This window comes from Engraulis encrasicolus, chromosome 23, assembly GCF_034702125.1.
Source record: "Engraulis encrasicolus isolate BLACKSEA-1 chromosome 23, IST_EnEncr_1.0, whole genome shotgun sequence".
NCBI classification, from domain to species: domain Eukaryota; kingdom Metazoa; phylum Chordata; class Actinopteri; order Clupeiformes; family Engraulidae; genus Engraulis; species Engraulis encrasicolus.
The window spans coordinates 30,034,972-30,060,795 of NC_085879.1; the positions used below are offsets into that span (position 1 = coordinate 30,034,972).

The following is a 25,824-nucleotide window of genomic DNA, read 5'->3' on the forward strand; positions in this document are numbered from 1 at the left end:
TACTGCAGATGGTTGGTGCCCCTGGGCCCAGTGCCACTGGCCCGTATGGATAATCCCACCCTGCACCAGATGCTTAAAACACAGGAGTGATGAAGGTCTGAGGACCGAAACGTTTGCAATGCAGCCTCACTTGGTAGCACTTCTTTACTTTATTTTTGTCTAAGTTGATGGATTAAACATCTTTCCTGCATCGGTAACTCTTGGTGTGTGAGTTCTCTTCCTCGTCCAGTGTTCTCTGCAATACCCAGAACCAACGCACCTCAAGGCCTGGAGTAATTGGCGCGACATCTTTTCTGACTTAACTAAAACACAGAAGTGAAAGTATTTTTCATGTCTAACTGGAGCAAACCCACCCTCCATGCTCGCAAAAATATGAACCAAAAAAAAAAAGCCGACATCAGAAAGACAGCAAATCTATATCGACATCTATATCGCTACATGGCTATTCCGGGTAACTTTGAGCTATTCTCTTCATAGGACACTTGTCTCAAACAGTGTGGTTGTATGTGTTTTCCACTTAAAATAGCACACCTTACTTTTTTCAAATGTGGCATTAAACCTATTCTCTTACCGGTAGTGCGCACCCGCTGTAAATGTTATACCGATGCTACACACCTGTGCGCACTGGTCTACTTTCACCCCTGTTCAAACATGAAGTCTGGACAACAGGAGAAAACTCAAAAACAATCCCTTTGTGGTTCTCATTGGAGTTTGATAAGGTGAAAAGGAGTCATGGTCAGGGAGAGTGACAACCTGATTATCATCGACTTTCAAATCTCTTCAAGACTTGGTCTGACACAGAGCATAACAATTATCATTTCCCAAAGGCCTGGTCGACCCGCCTCCCTTGATTTGCTACTGTATGTTTGCTTCCTGAAAAAGTGGGAGGAGCTCCCGATTTTGCTGGACTTCAGAAATTATATTTGTATTGCTCCTGGCCTGACTAGAAGCAACGCCAAAGGTGTTTGCGTCACTTGGAGGACGCGGCCAGGCTAGGAGAGAGGCAAGGAGAGGAGGGATGGAACAAGAGGAGAAGAGCGATGGCAGAGAACGGGATAGAGAGGATGAATGAGGGGGTAAGGAGATGGAAAAATGATTAAACGGATAAACGGAAAGAGAGCAGGTGGACAAGAAAAGTGAAGGTCACTAAGGTGTCAAGCACAGAGAGAAAGAGAGAGAGAGAGAGAGAGAGAGAGAGAGAGAGAGAGAGAGAGAGATGCAGAAAAAGAAATTAGGAGTGGACAAGGAGAGAGACAGAGAGAGAGAGAGAGAGAGAGAGAGAGAGAGTGAGAGAGATGCAGAAAAATAAATTAAGAGTGGACGAGGAGAGAGGGACAGAGGGATAAGGAAGAGAGGCATACCGTACTGTATATACAGAGAACGAGTGTGAGGTGTAGTTGCAGTAATCGGGGAGGAAGGTGAGGTGTGTATGTGTGTTGGGGGGGGGGCGGTGGAGAGGGGACTGGGGCTGGAGTTATTACAAGAGACAGCGGAAAATGAAACACGGGAGCCGGGCAGTGAAAGGTAGAAAATGAAAGAAGAAAAAAATGAGAAAGAGCAAAAGAATATTAGTGGCTGAGTGTTATGGAGAAAGGAGAAGACGAGAGGATGAGAGAGGATGAGAGAGAGCGAGAGAGAGAGAGAGAGAGAGAGAGAGAGAGAGAGAGAGAAGAGAGGAAGACAGAAAAAGGGTGGATGAGAGAAGGAAAGAAACGAGAGACAGTGACGAAAGAGGGAGCATAGAAAAGATGAGAGAGGTGGAGAGAGAAGGTGAGAATATAAGCCAGTGGATATGATGCGAGTCTGCTCTCTCTCTCTCTCCCTCTCTACCTCCTCTCACCCCACACCCTCTCTCTCTCCTTTCTCTACCTCCTCTCTCTCTTTCTCTGTCTCTCTCTCTCCTCTCATACCACACACTACCCCCCTCTCCCCATCTCTCTCCCTCTCTCTCTCTCTCTCTCTCTCTCCTCTCTCTACCTCCTCTCACCCCACACCCTCTCTCTCTTTCTCTTTCTCTTTCTCTCTCCTCTCACCCCACACACTCTCACCCTCTCCCTTACTCTCTTTCTCTCTCTCTCCTCTCTCTCTACCTCCTCTCACCCCACACCCCATCTCTCTCTCTCGCTCTCTCTCTCTCTCTCTCTCTCTCTCTCTCTCTCTCTCTCTCTCGCTCTCTCTCTCTCTCTCTCTCTCTCTCTCTCTCTCTGCCAACAAGCAGCGTGGTGAACAGGAGGCCAGGTCTCTCTTCTCTTCATCTCTCTTCTCTTCTCTTCTCTTCTCTTCTCTTCTCTTCTCTTCTCTTCTCTTCTCTTCTCTCCTCTTCTCTTCTCTTCTCTTCTCTTCTCTTCTCTTCTCTTCTCTTCTCTCCTCTCCTCTCCTCTCCTCTGCTCTGCTCTGCTCTGCTCTGCTCTTCTCTTCTCTTCTCTTCTCTTCTCTTCTCTTCTCTTCTCTTCTCTTCTCTTCTCTTCTGCATGCATGCCTGAGAGGCCAAATCATCCACTCCTGACCTGAGCTTTATCATACACACTCACAGGGGGTGCGGGCAACATGCGCAGAATACAGATACAGCCAAGTGTGTGTGTGTGTGTGTGTGTGTGTGTGTGTGTGTGTGTGTGTGTGTGTGTGTGTGTGTGTGTGTGTGTGTGTGTGTGTGTGTGTGTGTGTGTGTGTGTGTGTGTGTGTGTGTGTGTGTGTGTGTGTGTGTATGCATATGAGCATGCACGATGCACATGTGTGTATATGAGTGTGAGCATGCGTGTGAGAGTGTACTGCTGTATGTGTGCCTGCGTGTGCGTGAACATGCATATGTGTGAGTGTGTGTGCGCGCGCTCGTGTGTGTGTGTGTTTCCGTGCGCGCACGCTTGCATGCATGTCTGTGTGTGCATGCAGATGAGTGGATGTATGTGTGTGTGTGTGTGTGTGTGTGTGTGTGTGTGTGTGTGTGTGTGTGTGTGTGTGTGTGTGTGTGTGTGTGTGCGTGCACAAGCGGACGCTTGCATGCATGTAATGGCGGCACGGCAGAGCGATGGTGGTGGTGGTGGTGGTAATGGTGGCGGTGGTAATGGTGGTGGTGGTGGTGGTAATGGTGGTAATGGTGGTGGTGGTGGTGGTAATGGCGGCGCGGCAGAGCGGTGGTTGGTGGAGTTGGCAACGTTCATTAAAGCCCATTAAAAAGGTCGCCTCACTACAAACGCAGATCTGAAGGTTATACCCACAGGACTGTGCGTCTTTGTCCTACATACATTTCAGCCTCATTTGCATCAAAGCAAACGACCCCAGCTGTCTGACCTCTCTTTTTTTATCTTTTTTTTCGTTGAAAAAGAAAAAAAACGTTGGGGGGAAAAAAACCATAACTAACCCCATGTCCACGTTAAGTACCAGATAGAGGTTACTGTTGTTAAAATACAAACGTGTTGTGGGGAGAAACACGTCGACTGGACCAAAAATGAATAAAATTGAAAAAAAAAGTTAAGAGATAAAAAAATAATTTGAGACTCTAATTAAGATGTCGAAGCGTTAGTCTTTCTCTTTTAGAAATAAAATGTGAATACGGTATCTACTGTATGTCTGAGTTGCTCTGGTGTTCCTCCTGTCATTGCTATTAGCTGAGATTTTTTATCCAAAGAGCTTTACAGTTATTTTAGGCACAGCGTATTGGTCTCAGTACCTGGAGCAGTGTAGGGTTACGTGCCTTGCTCAAGGTCACCTCCGCCATGGAGTGAGATAGGGAGTGGGAGGGTGGGATTCGAACCAGCAGCTCTCTGATCTTAAGCCCATCTCCTTAAAGGGGTATGCCACTATTTTGGGGCTTAATACAGTTAAAATCGTTGGCCAGGGTTTATAAAGGTGGTAAAGTGTCTTATTTTTCATGTTAAGCGTCGTCTTGCTTTAAGACAAGTTAAAAGAGGGAATATGTCGCTAAGCTAGTGAAAGTCAATGGATCCGTGTAGTATTGTAGCATGCTACACGGATCCATTGACTTTCACTAGCTTAGCGACATGCTCCCTCTTTTAACTTGTCTTAAAGCAAGACAACGCATAACATGAAAAACAAGACACTTTACCACCTTTATAAACCCTGGCCAACGATTTTAACTGTATTAAGCCCCAAAATAGTGGCATACCCCTTTAACCACTACTGGGCCACAGCTGCCAAGACTGCTCTCATTACTTCAGCGAAGTCCTGCCCATTGACGCACCAGATTGGGAGGTACAGGAGTGCCGAGGATACACTGCTTTTTCTACATAAAAAATTAGACGAATATAGCAGTGATAAAACAATGGAGATGATGGGCCCGCCATGGCCTAACCGTAGTGGGCACTGGGTTGTTATGCCGGCGACCCGGGTTCGATTCCGGCCCAGGTCATGTGTCGATCCTTCCCTGATCCTTCTCTCTCTCCCCACTCGCTTCCTGTCCCATTCTTCGCTATACTGTCCATATAAAGTTGACCCCCCCACCCCCGAAAAAAATAAATAAATAAAAAAATGGAGATGATGGGGCACACCATGTGTACAATGAGAAAAATCAACCGACCTGCCCAACATTTTGCCACGACAGCGATCCACATCATTATTGTCATCACAAGGGTACGGAGAAGAGAGGAGGGGCGCAATAATTAAGGACAGGGGTTGGTATGCGGATTGAATTAAAAAATAAAACGGAAGGAAATGAATGATAACACAAATAAATGACGTGGGAAGCGATGGTACAAATGAGGTACGGTACATCAAGTCTAGGACAGAAAAAAGAAAAAAACGCTGACATTGGGTAACTCCCACATGCTGATAATGCCTTCATTAGAATGGAAGCATCAGGAGGCAGATGTCCATTTAGGCAGTGGAAAAATAATAAGATACAAAATATTCTAAAAAGCAAAGTGACAACAGCGATGATCAGTACACATTTTAGAAAACATAAATAAAATCATGCCATAAGAGTCCCCTGACCAAAGCTCTATATTTCTGCCTCCATCCCAATGTGATTGTGCTCTAAACGTTTGTCAATATCCGCCTTTTAAAATATGATACATTTTTACTTTGGGAGTAGTGTGAGGACCACGGTCAGTAGACAGATGAGGTAGAATATGGAGTCAGCCAGTTATAAAATAGTCACATTATTAAAACATACCCCAAAAAAAAGAATAAAATAAATTGATATTAAACTATGATGAATTTTTACTTTGGGAGCAGTGCGAGGACCACGGTCAGTAGACAGACGAGGTGGAATATGGGGTCGGCCAGTTGCTGCTGCATGATCCAGTAGGGGTCAGAGGGAGGGTTGCAGCTCACGCACACCGCGCTGTAAGCCAACGTCACCACAAAGTACAGCACCACACTGCCAACCATGATCACCCAGTGCACCACCGTCTGGAAGAAAACACATATACAGATAGATATCAACACAGTGTACATTCACAATACCGTAAGTGAAAGCGAGTGAAGTGAAAGCCCAATAAAGTGAAAGCCCAATTGGGAAACTCCAACTCCCATTGTCATTGTGACACAGCACACCACAGCACACAAGTGAACACTGCACACTGCACACAACGAAAGGGGGCAGCCCTCAATGCCGCCCCAAGGGAGCAGTGCGGCGGGACGGTACCATGCTCAGGGTACCTCAGTCATGGAGGAGGATGGGGGAGAGCACTGGTTAATTACTCTTACTACATTAACAATACTGTAAGTATCAGTAGGATAGGGGGTTGCTGTAAGGCAGGGGGTGGGAAAACTTTTTCATTCGGGGGGGGGGGGGGGGGGGGGGGGGGGGGGGGGGGGGGGGGGGGGTTAGGTCTATATTGAAGGCAACCACAGATCCCACCTTCTCTAGGTCCCCTCAATATAACTTAATTGTATTGCAAATGTAATTTCTAAAATGCCTTTACAAAATATGGCATATTTCATGTGAAGCTGCATGACATTAAAATTATATTGGGGGCCAGATAAAACGGCCTCAAGGGCTGTAGATGGCTCTTGAGACATAGGTTCCCCAACCCTGCTGTAAGGACACCGTACCATGAATGAGCAATGTGCCCATGGGGACAAAGCTTGGAATCCTGGGTCATTTGCCAACCCTATCCTGGATAGGGTGGATGGAATAGTGGATCTAAACGTTGCCGTTTGTATTAGAAATAAAGTTTATATTTTTGGAGCTCATTCCCAGTGGACCACTTCATCACACTGCCAACCCTATCCTATCCCATCTCTCTCTCTCCCTCCCACTCATTACCTGTTGTATCTTCTTCACTTTTACTATCAAATGAAGGCATAAAAGTCCAAAAATGTATGTTAAAAAAGGAAAATATACCTAGACAGGAAGATGCTACTAACAATCCGCTACCGCCTCTGTCTGACCAAATTGCCTATCCAGTGAAATTCAAGTTGCAAAAATCACACAAATTGTAAAAAAACTAAAAAAAAAAAACTAAAGCAACTAACGCACACTTGTTTGATAACCCATTGTGTCCTGCAGCGACATATACGCTGCATTCAAGTTCTTAAGATTTTAGCTGTTTTCTTAAAAATGTGGGTAAGTTAGACTTCCATAGCACATGCAAACATGAAATGAGTTGCATTGAAAAGGTATGACACTCGTTTTGCATGTGCTTTGGAGGCTGAGATCTTTAGGATTTAATAGGCAGAGGGCATCCTTTCCCAAAAAGGGCTTAGGATGAAACGGGTTAATAAGTGAAAGTACAAAGAAGAAAGGAGGAGGAAGAGTAAAAGGGAGAGGATGCTTTGGATAGTGGACTGTTGTGTCATCATCTCATTTTTATGTGGGTGGAGTTGAAGAGTTTAAACTTAAAGGTCTTTGAGGAAATTCATCTTTCTAACACTGGGTTGCATCATATTGTGTGTGTCAGTGTGTTGTTTATGTAAGGCTATTTATTTAAAGCGGCTGTTTGCAAAATAAGATGTTTGGACAGACCGAGCGCAACAGAAAACACTGTTTGATCATTGGAATCACTAGTACTGCTACTACTCACCCATGCATTTATTTCAATGGCAAGATGGAGGATGATGGTGAAGAGGGACACAGTGTTCATTGGATTTCCAAATTGAAAAATGTCCACGTCGGAGCCCTGGTAAGTCTTTGGAGACGCAAAGGAAACAACAAAAACACGATGAAAAACACAATGATGGACACAGATTAAATTGGCATGGAGACCTATGGAGCTCCACTCCAGACCAAACCTCTCATCCTCACCTTGGCAATACCACAGCCAGCGAGACATAAACAGAGTGTGCAAAGTGCTTAGGGCACCAACCAGTGCTTGGGGCACCAACTCCTTTGGCCCCAAAATTGGGGCCTCATAAATTGAGAATGCCTTAGAAACGTTATGAACAAAATGTTGAATTACATTTAAAAAAACACATTTATTAGTGAGTACATTATTATTAGTAGTACTACTGTTATCTACTTGGGTTGGGGGGGGGGGGGGGGGGGGGGGGGGGATTGTCCAAAACCATAGCTGTGGCCCTGACCACAGCCAGCTGGAGATCAGCAGAAATGGGATGAATATCTACCAAAAGTGGTAATATTTACATCAGTCCAACTTTTGCTGATGTGAATGAAATTGTCATTGATAATATAATTTAAACAGCTCTATTTGCATGGATAATGGTTTTGCATTGGCTGAACTCATTTACAGTAACACATAGGGTTTTCACACCTGGTCCCCTTTAAGTGAACCAAACTCAGTCCTCTTTAAGTGGACCAAAAAGTGAACCGACAGCAAAAGGACTCAGTTCTGTTTTTGTTCATATTGTGAGTGTATTACAAAAAGAACTGGCTGATCTTTCTGGTCCTGGTAGGCTTTTATGGTGTGTCACTCTTCTTTTTTGATCACACCCGGTCCTCTAGAGCCCTCCTTAAGTGATTACACCTAGTAGACACAAGGTTAACTTGTCAGAAGCAAAACCGAATTGAGAGACCACGTCAACCAAGGTCTCAGTACAGTTCACTTCAGAGAGGTCTGGGGACGCTTTGGAACATTCACATATGCGGCAAAAATGCTGAGTCACTACTCTGAGTTCGCTTAGGCGGCTGAAAGGGACCAGGTGTGGAAACACTGACAGTGAGTTCTTAGGATAAATAAGTTCTCCCCCTCATTGCAAAAGGCAATTTAACCACTACCGCACATGAAGAGAATTCCAGAATGCGTGTGCACCCTATGCTAACTCAAATCAAGTGGTAAAACTGTTACAGTTTTTCTCGATTGCTTACACACAATTTTCGGAGTCTGTTCTCGAATTCTCAAAACGTCACACACAAATCTCCAAACCTCACACACAACGGGCCAAACTCTTCACTACCTCTGAATAATGCACGTCTTGTCTCAAAAAAATGTACTCTCTTCTAAAAAGGTCATTTTGTTCTCAAATGACACACACAAGCAGTCATTTTGATACACTCTTATGTGAACCATTGAACACAAATATCCACAAGGTAAAACTCTATACTCAACTTGACACACAGTAGACCTTATTTTTTTCTGTGTTCCACTAACTGAATAGGGTATCTTTCTGTTGTAAAATACTGAAATATTGTTTTTAGACTCAGAGTACACAGGTGTGTGGCAAAAATATATATTTTACATATTTTTCTGACTTTAAAAAAATGCACTAACTCACTGTAAAATATTGTGTAACCACATGAAAGGGATCTCTTGAATTACATATTTTAGAGGTTAAAAACTAAACAAATGTGTGTGTTCTCACTGCAGCCACTCATGTTTTCATCAATATCACATGCAATGTGTGTCCTTATGGAGTGATGATTTCAGATTGTAAACCGGTATGAAGATAGTTTGCTCATGTGATGAGGAAGTAACTATAGTATGGCAGTTGATTTTAGTATTTTGAATGACAGTGTGTTCCATGCAAAAACCAGGAATTTTCTTCAAGAAAATTGTGTATAATCCAGAGAATTGTGTGTAGTGTTTTGAAAAGAGTGTGTTTCAAAACTGAAATGTCAGTGTAAAGAAGGAATTGTGCTTATAGTTCAGTGACATTGGTTAGGGGAGTTGGGAAATGGGTGAGATGTTTCAAGAATTGTGTGTGAAGTACCAGAAATTGTGTGGAAACAATCGAGAAAAACTGTAATAGAGGGATAAATACAGTAGGGACGTACTGTAGTGATTGAGTAACACTTCATAATAAGGAATGCATAAAAATCATTGTTACGACAGTAAATAAATCAACTACTGATGAACAAAACATTAAAAAATATATATTACTATTAACTAAGTTCTATTAATGCTTTTTAAAATATCTACAAATAATAATATGTTCAACATTTCACAAACCTTTTAACAGAGTATTTTATTCATTTACAAACCATTTGTAAATGTTTGATAAATCTAAAATATAAATGTGTCATTTCCCACTCATTTACAAACATTTATTAATGTTTTGTTCATCATTACTTCATTATTGACAAAGTCTTTTTAATGCTTTTTAAGCATCCCATATTATAAAGTGCTATGGGTGACTGAAGTAAAAATGGGAAGCTGAGAATTACCAAAGATTCTCTATTCTATGCATTTAGAACGTCTCTGGAATTACCACTACATCAGGCAGGAAAATCAGTAATACATCCTGAAAAACTTTAATGAGAAGAATAAAAATAATTTATTCATTATTATTTCACACTTACCAAATAGGGAACGAAGAAGCACACCAGGCTCTGGTAGAAGGCATCTAGCATAGCAATCCAAAACACAGAACGCCTGTATCCCTACAAACACACACACACACACACACACACACACACACACACACACACACACACACACACACACACACACACACACACACACACACACACACACACACACACACACACACACACACACAATAAACGAGTGTAGGAACCCCTCCGGTCATGTCATCATTTCCCATAGCAATATTATTGCACTCTCTCCACTCTCTCTCTCTCTCCCTTTCTCTCTCTCTCTTTCCCTTTCTCTCTCTCTCTCTCTCTCTCTCGTTGTGATTATTGTTGTTGGCAAGCTTATTTCCCTGTTGTTGTCGGTCTTATCTCTTTGCTAATGCTATTTTTAACTCCCTCATCCACTATCTTGTCATCTGAAAGCGAGGAGCTCTGGAGCTCAGGAAGAAACATATTAGAGTGTAATGCAGACAACAGGGAAAAAAATGTGTTTGGATCACCTGGCGTGATAGCTTTTTGATTTTCGCTGAGACACCTACATGGTGGTGGCGTAGGTGGCATTTTGCAGGGCCTCTGGACATTATCGGCATATGATTTTAGTTGGGCCTGCCCACAAAGATCTTCTCGGCTCACTGCAGTGGTTCCCAAACTCGTTCTGCTGGGACCCCCCTTTCAATCAATTGTTGCCATTTTTTAAATATATATATATATTTGATTTATTCATGATAGTATAGTGCAGATGGTGACAGGAAGCGAGTTGGGAGAGAGAAACGGGGAAGGGTTGGCAAAGGACCTGGGCCGGGAATCGAACCTGGGTCGGCCGCATAGCAAACATGTGCCCTGCCATATGCGCCTTGGTAGGGCCCATTTTTGGCATTTCATTATAGACACTTAGGCCTACACACGTGTATGGTTTTCATCCAAGTATCGAAAAGAATGTGTCTTGTAGAGTTAATGTGTGTGCGCGCGCGCGCGCGCGTGTGTGTGTGTGTGTGTGTGTGTGTGTGTGTGTGTGTGTGTGTGTGTGTGTGTGTGTGTGTGTGTGTGTGTGTGTGTGTGTGTGTGTGTGTGTGTGTGTGTGTGTGCAAGCGTGAGTGCGTGTGTTTGTTAAAACCACATACAACTGCAAACTGTCCCATCTTGTAGAGCTCGGGCATATGTGTGTGTGTGTGTGCGTACGGTGTGCGTGCGTGCGGCATGCATGCGTGCGTGCGTGCGTGCATGTGCGTGTGTGTGTGTATGTTTAAACCACCTACGTACATCAGCGTGCTGTCCCATCTTGTAGAGCTCGGGCATATGTGTGTGTGTGTGTGTGTGTGTGTGTGCGTACGGCGTGCATGCATCCGTGTGCAGCAGGCTTGTACGAAATTCCGAATTGAAAGAATTTCAATTCAAAGTAATGCCATAATACGAACACTAGGTGGTGGTGTTCTATGTACTTTCAATGGGTGGTGTAGATTAATTTCAAAGAAATTCAAGGTAATGACACCTAGTGTTCGTATTATGGCATTACTTTGAATTGAAATTCATTCAATTCGGAATTTCGTACAAGCCTGGTGTGTAGTGTGTGGAGTACCACTCCCCTCCCTGCAGGACATTTACACCACACGCCTCACCCGGAAAGCACTGATGATCATCAAAGACACAAGTCACCCTGCACACAAACTGTTCAGCCTCCTGCCCTCTGGAAAGAGGCACAGGAGCCTCCGTTCCCGTACCACCAGGCTTGCAAGCAGCTCCATGCACCAAGCAATCAAGATACTGAACACTCAACCCACTCTCCCTCCACTGTCAGCCTCTAGCCAGCCAAGCCACTGACACCCCCCCCATCCCCACCACCATATCTGCGACTGAACATTCCACCTGCACTACTATATTTGTGACTGAACTTTCAACCTGCACTAACTCAAAACATGCGCGCACACACACACACACACACACACACACACACACACACACACACACACACACACACACACACACACACACACACACACACACACACACACACACACACACACACACACACACACACACACACACACACTGCACCTTCTGCACTAAACCCAAACATACACACACTGACACACAACTCACACACACACACACACACACACACACACACACACACACACACACACACACACACACACACACACACACACACACACACACACACACACACACACACACAGACGCACACACAGACGCACACCGCACTTTCTACCTGCACTAAACACACACACACACACACACACACACACACACACACACACACACACACACACACACACACACACACACACACACACACACACACACACACACACACACACACACACACACACTCTGCTGTTGGTGTACTTGATAGACCTATTTTAATATTTATTTTTTCTTCAAAATGCTACTATTACTATGTCAGAACGCTATAAAGGACTTTTAGAAAAAGCACAACAAATACCTCCTCTTAATGTATGTTCTCTACAAGTCTTCTGTTGTCCAGTCTTGCACTTTAAATGTCTGTATGAGCACTGTCTATGTCCATACTGTCTTATGTCCATGTATGAGTACTGTCTATGTCTATACTGTCTATGTCCTTACCTAGATTAGTCTATGTCTGCATGGGAAAGCAAGAAAGGTAATTTCAAATTCTTTGTATGACCAGTGCATGTAAAGAAATTGACAATAAAACCAACTTGACTTGACTTGACTTGACTAGTGTGTGTGTGTGTGTTTAAACCACCTACGTACATCAGCGTGCTGTCCCATCTTGTAGAGCTCGGGCGTGGAGAGCAGCGTGCCGGCGGATACGTCCTGGTCCATGACGCCGTGCATGATGGGAGGGAGGGAGGTGAAAAGCAGGTTGAAGAAGATCATCAGCCAGTAATCGATCATGGCCGTGCCCGAGAAACCACAGAAGAACTGGTACCAGAAGAGCAGCGCCACGTAGGCCTGGAGGAGAGAGAGAGAGAGAGAGAGAGAGAGAGAGAGAGAGAGAGAGAGAGAGAGAGAGAGAGAGAGAGAGTGTGAGAGAGAGAGAGAGAGAGAGAGAGAGAGAGAGAGAGAGAGAGAGATTGTCAGCTAGTTGTCGGTCATGGCTGCTGCCCTACCAAGGCAAACTGCAGTAACTTCACATTTTTGTCAAAATTGATTTTAGACTGAACATGGTCTTCATTACACCTCCTTTATCTTGTGACAAAGCCTTATGGGCCAAATATGCCTCTGTCTTTAGAGATATTTCTACTTTGCATGTCAAATTTGCAATGACAACAATATCCAGCCTACAGTAACACCAAGGCTTTGAAGGCATTTTTTTTCAGTTTCATGTTGGCGTACAGGTAGTTACTGCAGTTTGCCTTAGTAGGGCAATGTGCGTTCCCAAGAAACCAGAGTAGAACTGGTACCAGAACAGGAGCCCCACATAGGCCTGGAAGGGGGCAACAGAGGTAGGAGTGGGACATAAATTTGACATTACCCCCGCCCCTAAGGGTTAAAGATCCACTAAGTTAACAAAACTAAAGTTCGCTATACGTTTTTTCTTGCAGAGAGAGAGAGAGAGAGAGAGAGAGAGAGAGAGAGAGAGAGAGAGAGAGAGAGAGAGAGAGAGAGAGAGAGAGAGAGAGAGAGAGAGAAGCCACAGAAGAACTGATACCAGAACAGGAGTGCCAAATATGCCTGGTAGAGAGAAGGGAGAAATGTGGGTGGCTGTGGTTATATCAACAATGTACAAAGGCCCATTTATTACATACAGTATGCTATATTTATATTACCGGTAGTGTATGTGTAAAATATCAAGTTTGTGCTTGAAGTTACAAAGTTCTTGTAGAAGAAGTAGATGACCCTGTTTGGCAATCGGAAGTAACACCAGTGGCAATGGATATATATTTTTGTATCCATTGTATTTTTGTAACTTTTTTATTGTTTTCTTGGGGGGGGTTGGGCAGGGGTAGTAGATGGTTTCACGGTACATTCATAACAAGCTCTGGTACATGTGAAATTTAACGGCATATAGTAGTCCGTTGAGTCCATAATAGTCCTTTGAGACCAGAGGGGAGTACCACTCCCCTCCCTGCAGGACATTTACACCACACGCCTCACCCGGAAAGCACTGATGATCATCAAAGACACAAGCGACCCTGCACACAAACTGTTCAGCCTCCTGCCCTCTGGAAAGAGGTACAGGCGCCTCCGTTCCCGTACCACAAGGCTGGCGAGCAGCACAATGCACCAAGCGATCAAGATGCTGAACACTCAACCCACTCTCCCTCCACTGTCAGCCTCTAGCCAGCAAGGCCACTGACAACCCCCCCCCCCCCCCCCCTCATCCCCCACCACCATATCTGCGACTGAAACATTCCACCTGCACTACTATATTTGTGACTGAACTTCCAACCTGCACTAACTCAAAACATGCACACACACACACACACACACACACACACACACACACACAAGCACACTGCACTTTCTGCACTAAACCCAAACATACACACACTGGCACACACTGACACACACACACACACACACACAGACACACGAACACACACACAGACGCACACCGCACCTTCTACCTGCACTAAACACATACACACACATACACACACACACACACTGCTGCTGGTGTACTTGACAGACCTTTTTAATATTTATTTTTCTTCAAAATGCTACTATTACCATGTCAGAACGCTATAAAGGACTTTTTTAGGAAAAGCACAAAAGCACAACAATACCTCTTAATGTATGTCCTCCTCCTACTCAAGCGAGTAGGTCGCTTTTCTGCTTTGCTCCTGCCTAACTTCAATTTCTTTACTTTCTTTTCACACTATATCTTGGATTTTATTTGCCATCAGTTATACACAGTTTTTAACAAGTTTAGAGAAGAACAACAGAGGATTTTATTCATACATACATTAGTGTTTTTCACAAGAGAACCTAGAAGTCAAAACAATTGCTGAGCTGAAACAATAACAAAATGCGACAACGACAGTCCAAAAAATGGATACTGCTGGAACAACGGATTTCTGCCCTGGAATCCTTACTGGGTGATCGCCTATCAAAGACTGAAGGAAGTCCTGAAACAGGTGCCGCAAATGCAAAAGCAGACCAACGACCGGCTGATGTGACATTTGTGACGCTGGACGAAACACCTGGCAAAAGCTTCGCAAAGCAAAATGTGAGTAGGCCTACTCACTATTGGGAAAGCAAAGGGGCTCGACCCAAAAACAGAGATAAAATACTAACTTCAACACCAGTGCGGTCTGCTGCTGCCAGACCAACTTTTTCAGGGCAGCCCATAAAACTTCAAAAATCGATTTGAGTGCCTTGAACAAGTGGAACCAGTTGCTCCAGAATAAAAACTGAACGGTACACCGCATTGGAATAACAAGAACAAAGTTAGACGGCAGCTGCCTGCCTCTCCTACAACACTTGTTGTTGGTTGATCTGAGTGTGAAAAATATCGGAAATGGAACTTTTAAGTGTCCTGTCTGCCCCATGCATCCGTACGTGAGACCAAGGATAGTATCCCACAATTGGTGTCTGATCACAGATCTATTGATCGCCTTGTTGTTCACTGTGGGGCAGCGGATCTGTTCAAAGAGCAAATAATTGTCCGAAAGGATTTTAATGACTTATTTTCAACTCTAAAAGATCTGAAAATTCCATCCTTTATCAGCGGGCCAATACCAGCACCCTGCTATCGCGATTTTGCGTTCTCCAGATTAAATTTCTTTAAAACACATGGCTGTCAAGGACATGCAAGATCCAACGGTATCAGCTTTGTTGACAATTTCGACCGTTTCTGGAGACGCTCTGTACTATTAAAAAAAAACAGTGCAGAACTGAGTTGGACCGGCGCCAAAGTGTTGACAGACCAGTTTGTTTACAGCATTGAGACTTGGGCGCTGAATAAGCGACCTGTATCTGTATCCACTCAGACACATGGGCATTTCAACAAGCCCTCTGTCCCTGCCAGTGTGCAAACTGAGCCACAGACTGGCGAAAGCACACACACAGATGACGTAGCTGCTCATGTGGAAAGAAACGACATGACTGACCCACCAACACACAGAACTCGCCACAAAACTGAACCAGCTTTCGGAAACAGCTGGAAGACCTGTCACAGAAACTGGCAGCAAACCGCTCGCGGAGATCAGTGTTCACCTCCTTGTCGGACTGGCAAAGTGCCATCGGCATCACCAATTCCACCTCCCAGGTCTGCCAAAAAGCGACTGTCAACACAGGAAATAGGAAATGTGGTTTCCTCAAAACCAAACTCACCCCCCAGATGTGGCGAAACGCAGCCACCAGCATCAAGCCCTGGCAACGGCGGCAAAATGCAATCACCAATGGAATCACAACCTTCCGGAACGACGAAACATCATCTCCATCTCCCAGACTGAGATTTCCCAGCAACTATGGTGAGACTACTCCCTTTTTAGATCTACCTTTTCTACCCCCAGACATTCCTACCAAGCCTCCTATGCGGATATTTCTCAAGGTCAACCTCATTATACCCCAAAATCTGAAAGAATACTTCCATCCACGACTGCACCCAAAAAAGGCAGAGCCCCACCACCACCTGTCTGTGCTCTGGAGTACAATAGTATCAGTGATGATGACCTTGTTGAAAGCACAGTCTGATATCAACTGGGTCCCTACCCACATAGTAACAGCGGTTTTGAAAATAAGCAGATAAGGGGACCCGTGGACAATCTTATTCCAGTTCTAACACCCAAGCAAAGCCTCATGAGGACACGTAGGCCTATACATTACCCCAAGAAGGCAAACATGGAATATCTCAGTGCTGTCCCAAAAAAACTCACTCAAAATACCACAGTGGAAATGCCTCCAATGCTCAATGTTAAATTAGCTTTACAGAATGCCAGGTCTCTAAGGAACAAGCCTTTTATTGTCAATGAGTTTATCTGTACCCACAACCTTGATTTTTTTAATTTTTAACTGAAACATGGCTGAAAAAATCCACTAGTTCTATCACACTTATAGAAGCAACCCCGCCTCACTTTCATTTCATTAGTACAGAAAGGCAGAATAAACAGGGAGGGGGGATAGCAATTATTTTCAAGGCACTGTTTCAATGTCAAAAGACAGCACTAGGTGAATTTTCATCTTTTGAATACTTAGCTGCAGTTCTAAAATGTTCTTCCGACATACTGTTATTAACTATCTACAGACCTCCAAGACTTTCTGCACCACTCTTCTTAGAGGAATTTGGTGAGCTGTTGTCGAATGTTTGTGTGGACTATGATAGCCTTTTTATAACAGGCGACTTCAATTTTCACGACTTCAATTTTCACGTAAACGACTTAGAGAATGTCTATGCTAAGGAATTTTTAAGTCTTATTGACATTTTTAGCCTTACACAGCATGTAACAGGACCAACACACAACCAAGGTCACACTCTAGACCTAATAATAACAAAAGGCCTCATTGCTTGTGCTAGTGTCAAAAGACTATGGCTTTTCTGACCATTACTGCATTTTTTCTGATGTTTCTATGTACCCTCATGTTCAAAGGGAATCTGTTACAGTCAAAAAACGTATAATCAACTGTGAGACAGCCTCACTCTTTCAGCAAGCACTTTCAGAGATCCAAAGTCAAACTTCAGAGAATGCAGATGATCTCATGGTTAATTTTAATGCAAGGATGACCCATATTATGGATGTTATTCCCCCGAAAAAATCAAAACAGTGGGGACATAAAAAAAGCCCCTTGGAGAATGAATCCCACAGTTTTATTGCTAAAGCAAGGAATGCAGGAGGGCTGAAAGACAGTGGCGTAAATCCAAACTTGAAGTNCAACTACCAAATCTATAAACACACACTCTCGAAATACAACCAAGAAATTTCTAAAGCTAGACAATCTTTTTTCTCTGACATAATTAACAGAAATATTAATAATGCACGCGTCCTGTTTGGCACTGTGGAAAAGCTAGCAAGGCCCCCAAATCAAAATGCCCTCTGAGTTTCCTCTCAGTTAGCAAATGCAATGAGTTTGCATCCTTTTTCAAAGGTAAGATTGAAAAAATACGTTACAAACATACTCTCACATGTGCAACCGACCCAAGATTCGGACCAACTTGTTACGGTGAAGTTAATCCTAACCTCATGAGAAATTTTAATTTAGTTGATGTGGACATTCTTAATAGAACGGTACAAAGTCTTAGCTCCTCTACATCTGACTTAGATATTCTACCAACAGCCTTCTTCAAATCCATCTTACACCTAATATCACCAGATGTACTTCAGATCATCAACACCTCACTACAAACAGGCATATTCCCAGGCTGTCTGAAAGAAGCAGTTGTGAAACCCTTACTGAAAAAGAACAACCTGGATGCACTGGTACTAAACAACTATAGGCCCATATCCAATCTACCATTCATGGGTAAAATAATAGGGAAATTGTTTTTAACCAATTAACTGCCTTTTTAATGTCTAATAGCTATTTTGATAAGTTTCAATCTGGTTTCCGTGCCTACCAGCTCTTATCAAAGTTATGAATGACATAAGATTGAATTCTGATGCTGGCAAATCATCCGTCTTGGTACTTCTTGATTTGAGTGCTGCTTTCGACACAGTTAATCATTCTATACTACTACATAGACTGGAACACTGGGTTGGCTTTACGGGCATAGTGATCGACTGGTTAAAATCGTACTTACAACAAAGAAGTTTTTTTGTCGCCATTGGAAGACATACTTCATCACCAATGTCTCTGGATTGTGGGGTCCCCCAGGGCTCCATTCTGGGACCACTACTGTTCAATCTGTATATGTTGCCACTGGGACACATTATCGAGAATAACTCCATAAATTACCATAGCTATGCGGATGATACCCAGCTCTACTTATCTATGTCCCCCAATGACTACACCCCCCTTGAATCACTCTATCATTGCATGGACCAAATTAACAAATGGATGTCTCACAATTTCCTCCAGCTGAACACAGAAAAAACTGAAGTAATTATATTTGGGAAAAGAGAGGAGAGACAAAAGATTGCTACTATCCTTGAAACGAAGGGACTGAAACCAAGGGAAACAGTTAAAAATCTTTGGGGTCCTCATTGACAGTGACCTAAATTTCAACAGTCACATGAAAGCTATTACTAAGTCTGCATTCTATCACATAAAAAACGTCTCTAAATTTAGGGGCCTGATGTCTAAACATGATCTGGAGAAGCTAATACATGCCTTCATTTCTAGTAAAGTCGATTACTGTAACAGTCTGTTTACTGGCCTTCCAAATAAGACCATTAAACAGCTTCAACTGGTACAAAATGCAGCTGCAAGGGTTCTTACAAAGACAAGGAAGTTTGACCACATTACTCCAATTTTAAGATCGCTGCATTGGCTCCCAGTAAGCTACAGAATTGATTTTAAGGCAATGCTACTTGTATTTAAATCATTAAATGGAATGGGACCCACATATCTACTGGATATGTTTCAGCTGTATGCACCGGCCAGGTCACTAAGGTCAACGGAGAAGAATTTGCTGGTGATTCCAAAAGTCAAAACAAAATGTGGAGAGGCAGCCTTTAGCTTCTATGCTTCAAAGCTTTGGAACCAGCTTCCAGATGACGTAAAAAATGCACCCACTATTGATAGCTTTAAATCTAGACTCAAGACAAAGCTGTTCTCAGATGCTTTCTTAAATTATTGAATGAAAAGACGGTAAAATAAGAGAAGTAAATTAGTAAAATAAGAATTGTTTTTCAAGGTTTTATGTTTATTTATGTTTTATTTTATTATTATTTTTACCTTATGTTTTATCTTAATTTTTTAAATGTTTTTTTGACTCTAATTCATTTCCCTGTTTTCCTTTCATTTACATTTGTTAACTTTGTGAAGCACATTGAGTTGCACCTGTGTATGAAATGCGCTATATAAATAAACTTGCCTTGCCTTGCCTTGCCTCTACAAGTCTTCTGTTGTCCAGTCTTGCACTTTAAATGTCTGTATGAGCACTGTCTATGTCCATACTGTCTTAAGTCCATGTATAAGTACTGTCTATGTCTATACTGTCTATGTCCTTACCTAGATTAGTCTATGTCTGTATGGGAAAGCATGAAATGTAATTTCAAATTCTTTGTATGACCAGTGCATGTAAAGAAATTGACAATAAAACCTACTTGACTTGACTTGACTTGATTTGAGTTCAAGTGCCAAGGTTTGGCCTGCAAGGGTATTACAGGAAAAAAGACATGTAGTGACATAGAAATATAAAAGCACTCAGCTAAGGACATATTATATTCATATTACGGTATGTGTAAAATATTCAGTTTATGGTGGCAGTTACCAAGTTCTTGTAGATGATGTAGATTATCATGTTTGGCATTCGAGAGTAACACCAGTAGCATAGCAGCATACAATACATTGGCCTATTCATTTATTACATGTATTATATATATATATATATATATATTTTTTTTTAAATGTATTTTATTTATTTTTTAAGGGCTTTTATGCCTTTATTTGATAGGACAGGCTGAGATGGTGATAGGAAGCGAGTAGGACAGAGAAGCGGGGTGGGATCGGGAAATGACTCGAACCGGGGTCCCCGTGGGCATGCAAGCCCAAATGTGGGGGGCTTAGCGCGCTGCGCCCCAGCACCCCCCTATGTATTATATTTATATTATGTATAAAATATTGAGTTTGTGGTGGCAGTTACCAAGTTCTTGTAGAAGAAGTAGATGACCATGTTTGGCAGTCAAGGGTAACTCCAGTAGTATGACAGCATATAGTGCATTGGCCTATTCATTTATTACATAGTATACTACATTTATTATGTATAAAAAATTACATTTTTGGTGGCAGTTACCAAGCTCTTGTAGAAGAAGTAACTTAGATGACCATGTTTGACAGTCGAGAGTAACACTAGTAGCATAGCAGCAAACAGTACATAAGCCTATTCATTTATTACATGTATCATATTTATATTATGTATAAAATATTAAGTTTGTGATGGCAGTTACCAAGTTCTTGTAGAAGAAGTAGATGACCATGTTTGACAGTCGGGAGTAACACCAGTGGCCGTGAACCAGCAGCAGCTTCCTCAGGTGCTTGAAGCGAGAAATCGCAAAGTCACTGGCCATGACAGCCTGTGAACGAGAGAAGAGAAACACACACACAAGGAGGTTGGTTTTTATTATATATTTTTAAATTCTTCCTTATTTTTGCTCAGATTTATTTTCACATCGTGACATTGCGGTAGGATTTTTTTTTCTCTGATCATTTCTAATTTAAAAGGCGACAACACTGAAATGCTGGTGAGTCATGAGCACGCACAATTAGTGCATGAAAACCCTTATTGGGTGAGTCAGGTGATGCTATCAAGTGGAGAAAATAGAAGCATATACCGTATTAGGATTTGCCTTCTGAGATAAGTGATGAATGCACGTGTGTGTTCATGTTTGTTTGTGCGTGTGTGTGTGTGTGTGTGTGTGTGTGTGTGTGTGTGTGTGTGTGTGTGTGTGTGTGTGTGTGTGTGTGTGTGTGTGTGTGTGTGTGTGTGTGTGTGTGTGTGTGTGAGAGAGTGTCTGCGTGCGTCTGTGGTAGCGAAAGTTTATGTGCAAAGATGTGTATATTTGTATGTGTGTGTGTGTGTGTGTGTGTGTGTGTGTGTGTGTGTGTGTGTGTGTGTGTGTGTGTGTGTGTGTGTGTGTGTGTGTGTGTGTGTGTGTGTGTGTGTGTTTGTGTGTGCGTGTGTGCGTGCGTGCGTGCGTGTGTTTGTATGTTTGTATGTGCATGCCTGTGTCTGTGGTAGTGTATGTATGTATGTAAGGCAGTGCATATTTGTGTTTGTCTGTGTGCGTGCGCATGCGCATGCGCGTGTGCGTGCATGTGAGTGTGTCAGTGCATGTTTCAATGTGTGCATGTATTTGTATACACAAGGGGGGATGTGATGTGTGGTGTAAGTGCCAGAAAAGCCCCGCAGGAAGGTGAGCAGAGCAGAGCACAGCGCACCAACCTGCATCCCCTCTTGACCAGATATCCCGATACCAACGTCAGCCGCCCGGATCATGTTCACATCATTCGCTCCGTCACCTTTGGATAAAACAGAATATAAAAAGAGAGAGAGAGAGAGAGAGAGAGAGAGAGAGAGAGAGAGAGAGAGAGAGAGAGAGAGAGAGAGAGAGAGAGCAAAAGTTAAAAAAAAGGTTTTAAAGAAATCGTTGCCATGGTAACCATTTCTCTTTTCTTCTTCGTCTTCTTTTTTTTTTTCAAAATTACAACACAAACACACACCAACAGCTTGTCAGAGCTGGAGAGGTTATCTTCAAATGAGCCAGCAAAGACTGAAATAACCCAGTACAGGGTGGATGCTCTAGTTAGGACACAGTATCACAGCTCCACACTCTGCTCTTGTTTCGAAGTTGCCCATGCTAATGCTAACACCAGCCAACAAAGTATAGTCAGAGATTGGGTAAGATAATACTCCTAGAATCTCTAGTATAGTTGTAAGCTTTCTTGATTCTTCTTGTCTTCTTCACCTTTTAGATAAAAGGAGAAAGCTCTCTTAAGCTCTAAAAAGAAGTCAGATCCCGTATGTTTTTTTAACTAAGGAATGGAATGAATGACAATACAATCTTTACAGACACAATGATAGTTAATACGGGAGCCTAATTACCGAAAGCTAGGGTCATGACCCTCAGCATCTTCCGCATCAGCCTGGCCACAGTTTAGTTACCATGCCGATGTTAATGCTAATGCCTACTGTTAGTCAAAAAAATGAATCATGAGAAAATGGTGGCTGTCACCATTTGGATAAGAGCTGATACATTTTTCACAGCTAAAAAAATGTTTGACTACAAAACAGAGAATGAGAATCTTTAAAAAGTGAATGCTAGTAACTAAGCTTAATAATTAACGATTACAAGGGTCATGCCTCTTAGCTTCTCCCACACCAGCCTGGCCAGAGTTTAGTTACTATGCCAATATTACAGTACTGCTAAGGCTCGTCAAAAATGTTGTTGTGAGCTGCTGCTGTGTGTAGCCAGACCGCACCCTCCTAGTGACGCAACACCTTCAGCGTTGCTTCTAGTCAGGTCAAGAGCAATGTAAATATCGTTTCTGATCTCCGGAAAAATCTGGAGCTCCACCTACTTTGTCGGACACCAGTCAACCAGTAGCAAACCTAGGGAGGCTGGTCAACTATGCCGTTTAAGAAACGTTAATTGTTATGCTCTTGGTCAGACCAAGTCTCAAAGAGATTTTAAAGTCGATGATAATCAGGCTAGCTCACCTTTTCAATAAAATGTGTAACAGTTTTGCTGCTCTAATTTCCTAATTTTCTTACAACGTTTTTTGACTAAAAATCATGGCTGAATTAGAATCTTCAGAGACAAAATTAAAACTAGCTAAGCAACATAACAATGCTAATTACCGATAGCGAGGGTCATGACGTGCAGCTTCTCCCGCACCAGCCGGACCACGCTGCTCTTCTGCAGCGGCGTCACACGGCAACACAGCACCGAGCGGCAGAGCCGACACAGCTCCACGAACTTTGACCTCAGGTCCTCGTCCTCCAGCGCCAGGGCCAGGGTCCCTCCGTCGATCACCAGACCGATGGTGTGCTCCTCTCCCAGAGAGCCTCCCATCGTTGACGACGAGTCGCCGAATCTGCCGCCGAAGCCCCTGAAGGCCGCGTCTGAGGGCCGTCTGGTCACCTCCTGAAGGGTGGACTCCAACTTGGATCTGCACACATCCTGGATGACAAACAGCAACAGTTGTATTTTTATTAATGATTAATTAATGTATTACTATTATTGTGTTATCAAATGCAAGGGTGGATTCCAACTTGGATCTGCATTAGGGCTGTAACAATATTGTATCGAACTGAGAAATCGTGATACACAGAGTCACGATACTGTATCGTGATACAAGGAGGCAGTATCGTGATACACCCTTTCAAAGTTTTGTTACCCATTAGTCCAGAAAACAACCTTATGATTTGATATGATAGTGTTTCCAAACTTCAATAGAGATACATTTCAGAAATCGTGGGGTGTATCGAACCGTAGGTCAAAAATCGCGAAACGAACCGAATCGTGAGTTGAGTGTATCGTTACAGCCCTAATCTGCATACATCATGAATAGCAAACAGCATCAGTTGTAGGTATGGAAATGTAACATTTTGGTTAACGTTATAGTGAAGTGAAGGGTAGACTCCAACTTGGATCTGCACACATCCTGGCAGCAAAAGTTGTAGACAGGGCTATAAATTCACTTTTTTCATCGCCAGCCAATTTGTCAAGTACGTGTTAATCTTACTAGCCAAACATATACTTACTATCAGTCAAAGTGGCTGGTAAGTTCTCTTTTTTAAGACAAACGCAATTTTCACCAGCATTTGGCCCGATGGTGGGTGTTCATTTAGAGCCTTGGTTGTAGGGTATTTCAATATTACATTCTGGACAACATCACTATGACGTTCACCTCCCTGATTCGCTGGGCTGGGATCGTTTGTCATGTGACTTTACTACTGGGAGGATAAACAAACAGACGTACTTCACTTCAGCTAGCACACAGACTAGCGAATCTGTCGATTTGCTTTTCTTCGGAAACAGAGTAGGTGGTGTTTATAAAATTTGTGTGTAAAAGTAAATAGTTTGCAAGACGCTGACACGACGAAATGGTGAAATGAATTAATGTGGAAGGAGCCCTAAATGTTGCAAAAGCTCATATATCCTGAATGAATGAATGAATGAATGAATGAATGAATGAATGAATGAATGAATGAATTATTTCTCTTCACACCATCATTTAGACTTTCAGTTACTTCCCTTCCCAAACTTCCAAAACAATGGAATACATATCAAATAAAATATATTCTTCAAATTTATTTTCTGGATTTTCTTTTTGATATTCTGTCTCTTAGTGGGCAAACCAACAAAATCAGCAAGGGATCAAATACTTATTCTCCTCACTGTATTAGTGTGGAGAGAAAGGGTACCATAAGAAGCTAAATACAAGCTTATAAGCTGAGTCCCGCATTTGTGCATTAGGTAAAATAGGTATTGTGGCAAATATAAATAAAGACAAGAAAACCCTCCAGTCCCTGTTGCCTCTTTACTCACTTTACTTCTATTGGCCTGCAGACATTTTGGCCACACCATCATTCACAAGCGATTGGGGAATCCTCCTTCTCGTCCCTGCAGATCCTGTTAGTAATACTCCTCCAGCAGTGTGTGTGTGTGTGTGTGTGTGTGTGTGTGTGTGTGTGTGTGTGTGTGTGTGTGTGTGTGTGTGTGTGTGTGTGTGTGTGTGTGTGTGTGTGTGTGTGTGTGTGTGTGTGTGTGTGTGTGACTCCAAACTCTCATAGCAAACACCAACTACAACAAGTCCTTGAGCCTGAATGTGTGTGTGTGTGTGTGTGTGTGTGTGTGTGTGTGTGCATGCGTGCGTGCGTGCGTGCGTGCGTGCGTGCGTGCGTGCGCGTGTGTGTGTGTGCGTGTGCATGTGTATGTGTATATGTATGTGTGTGTAGACTGAACTTAGAATAGGAATGTGTGTGCAATGCTCTGGCTTCTCCATACTGAGACGAGTGTACTCTTTAATGTGGAAGGCTTTTAATTACGTAATAACGAGACAACTGATTAAATTAGACCACCATCCCCAACTAGTGGTGTAAATCACACCCTTCATGGCGATTCAATTTGATATCGATTTTTTTAGGCCAATGATTCCATTATTTTCAATACTTAAGAATGTTCCATGATTCGATTCATTTCAATTCATTTTTTTTCACCTTTACAGGCTTTGCTTATGTGTGAAATCTTAAATAACTTTAGAAAAAAAGAGGTATCGCACATCAATAAAGTTTTTCTTGAGGTACTGGCTTCCTGGGCATACAAATGTTAAAGAAAATGAAAAGAATGCCGCACACTCTGCTCCATATTTTATGTGAAGTGAAGTTTCGGCCGTCTGGCCTTCTTCAAACTTACAAAACATACAAAACAACCAGATACACTGTGTATGTGGTTGTTTTGTAAGTTTGAAGAAGGCCAGACGGCCGAAACGTCACTTCACCAATAAAACATGGAGCAGAGTGTGCGGCATTCTTTTCATTTTCTTTGAAATCTTAAATAAATCAACAAAAGCTTAAATATTTGCATGCATCATCTTACTGCATG

General features: G+C 42.8%; 1 protein-coding gene across 1 annotated transcript in view; it reads right to left on the reverse strand.

Annotated features, from left to right (window-relative positions):
• The window catches only part of atp10b (ATPase phospholipid transporting 10B), a 103,830-nt gene that overhangs the window by 1,438 nt on the left and 76,568 nt on the right, over positions 1–25,824 (reverse strand). Inside the window, exons 15-21 of the mRNA XM_063190476.1 lie at positions 23,076–23,397; positions 21,660–21,736; positions 20,665–20,790; positions 12,422–12,622; positions 9,656–9,736; positions 6,984–7,088; positions 5,180–5,367 (exon numbers count right to left, since the gene is read on the reverse strand). Of these exons, the coding sequence (XP_063046546.1) occupies positions 5,180–5,367; positions 6,984–7,088; positions 9,656–9,736; positions 12,422–12,622; positions 20,665–20,790; positions 21,660–21,736; positions 23,076–23,397 (1,100 nt within the window). The remainder of the gene's footprint in view (positions 1–5,179; positions 5,368–6,983; positions 7,089–9,655; positions 9,737–12,421; positions 12,623–20,664; positions 20,791–21,659; positions 21,737–23,075; positions 23,398–25,824) is intronic.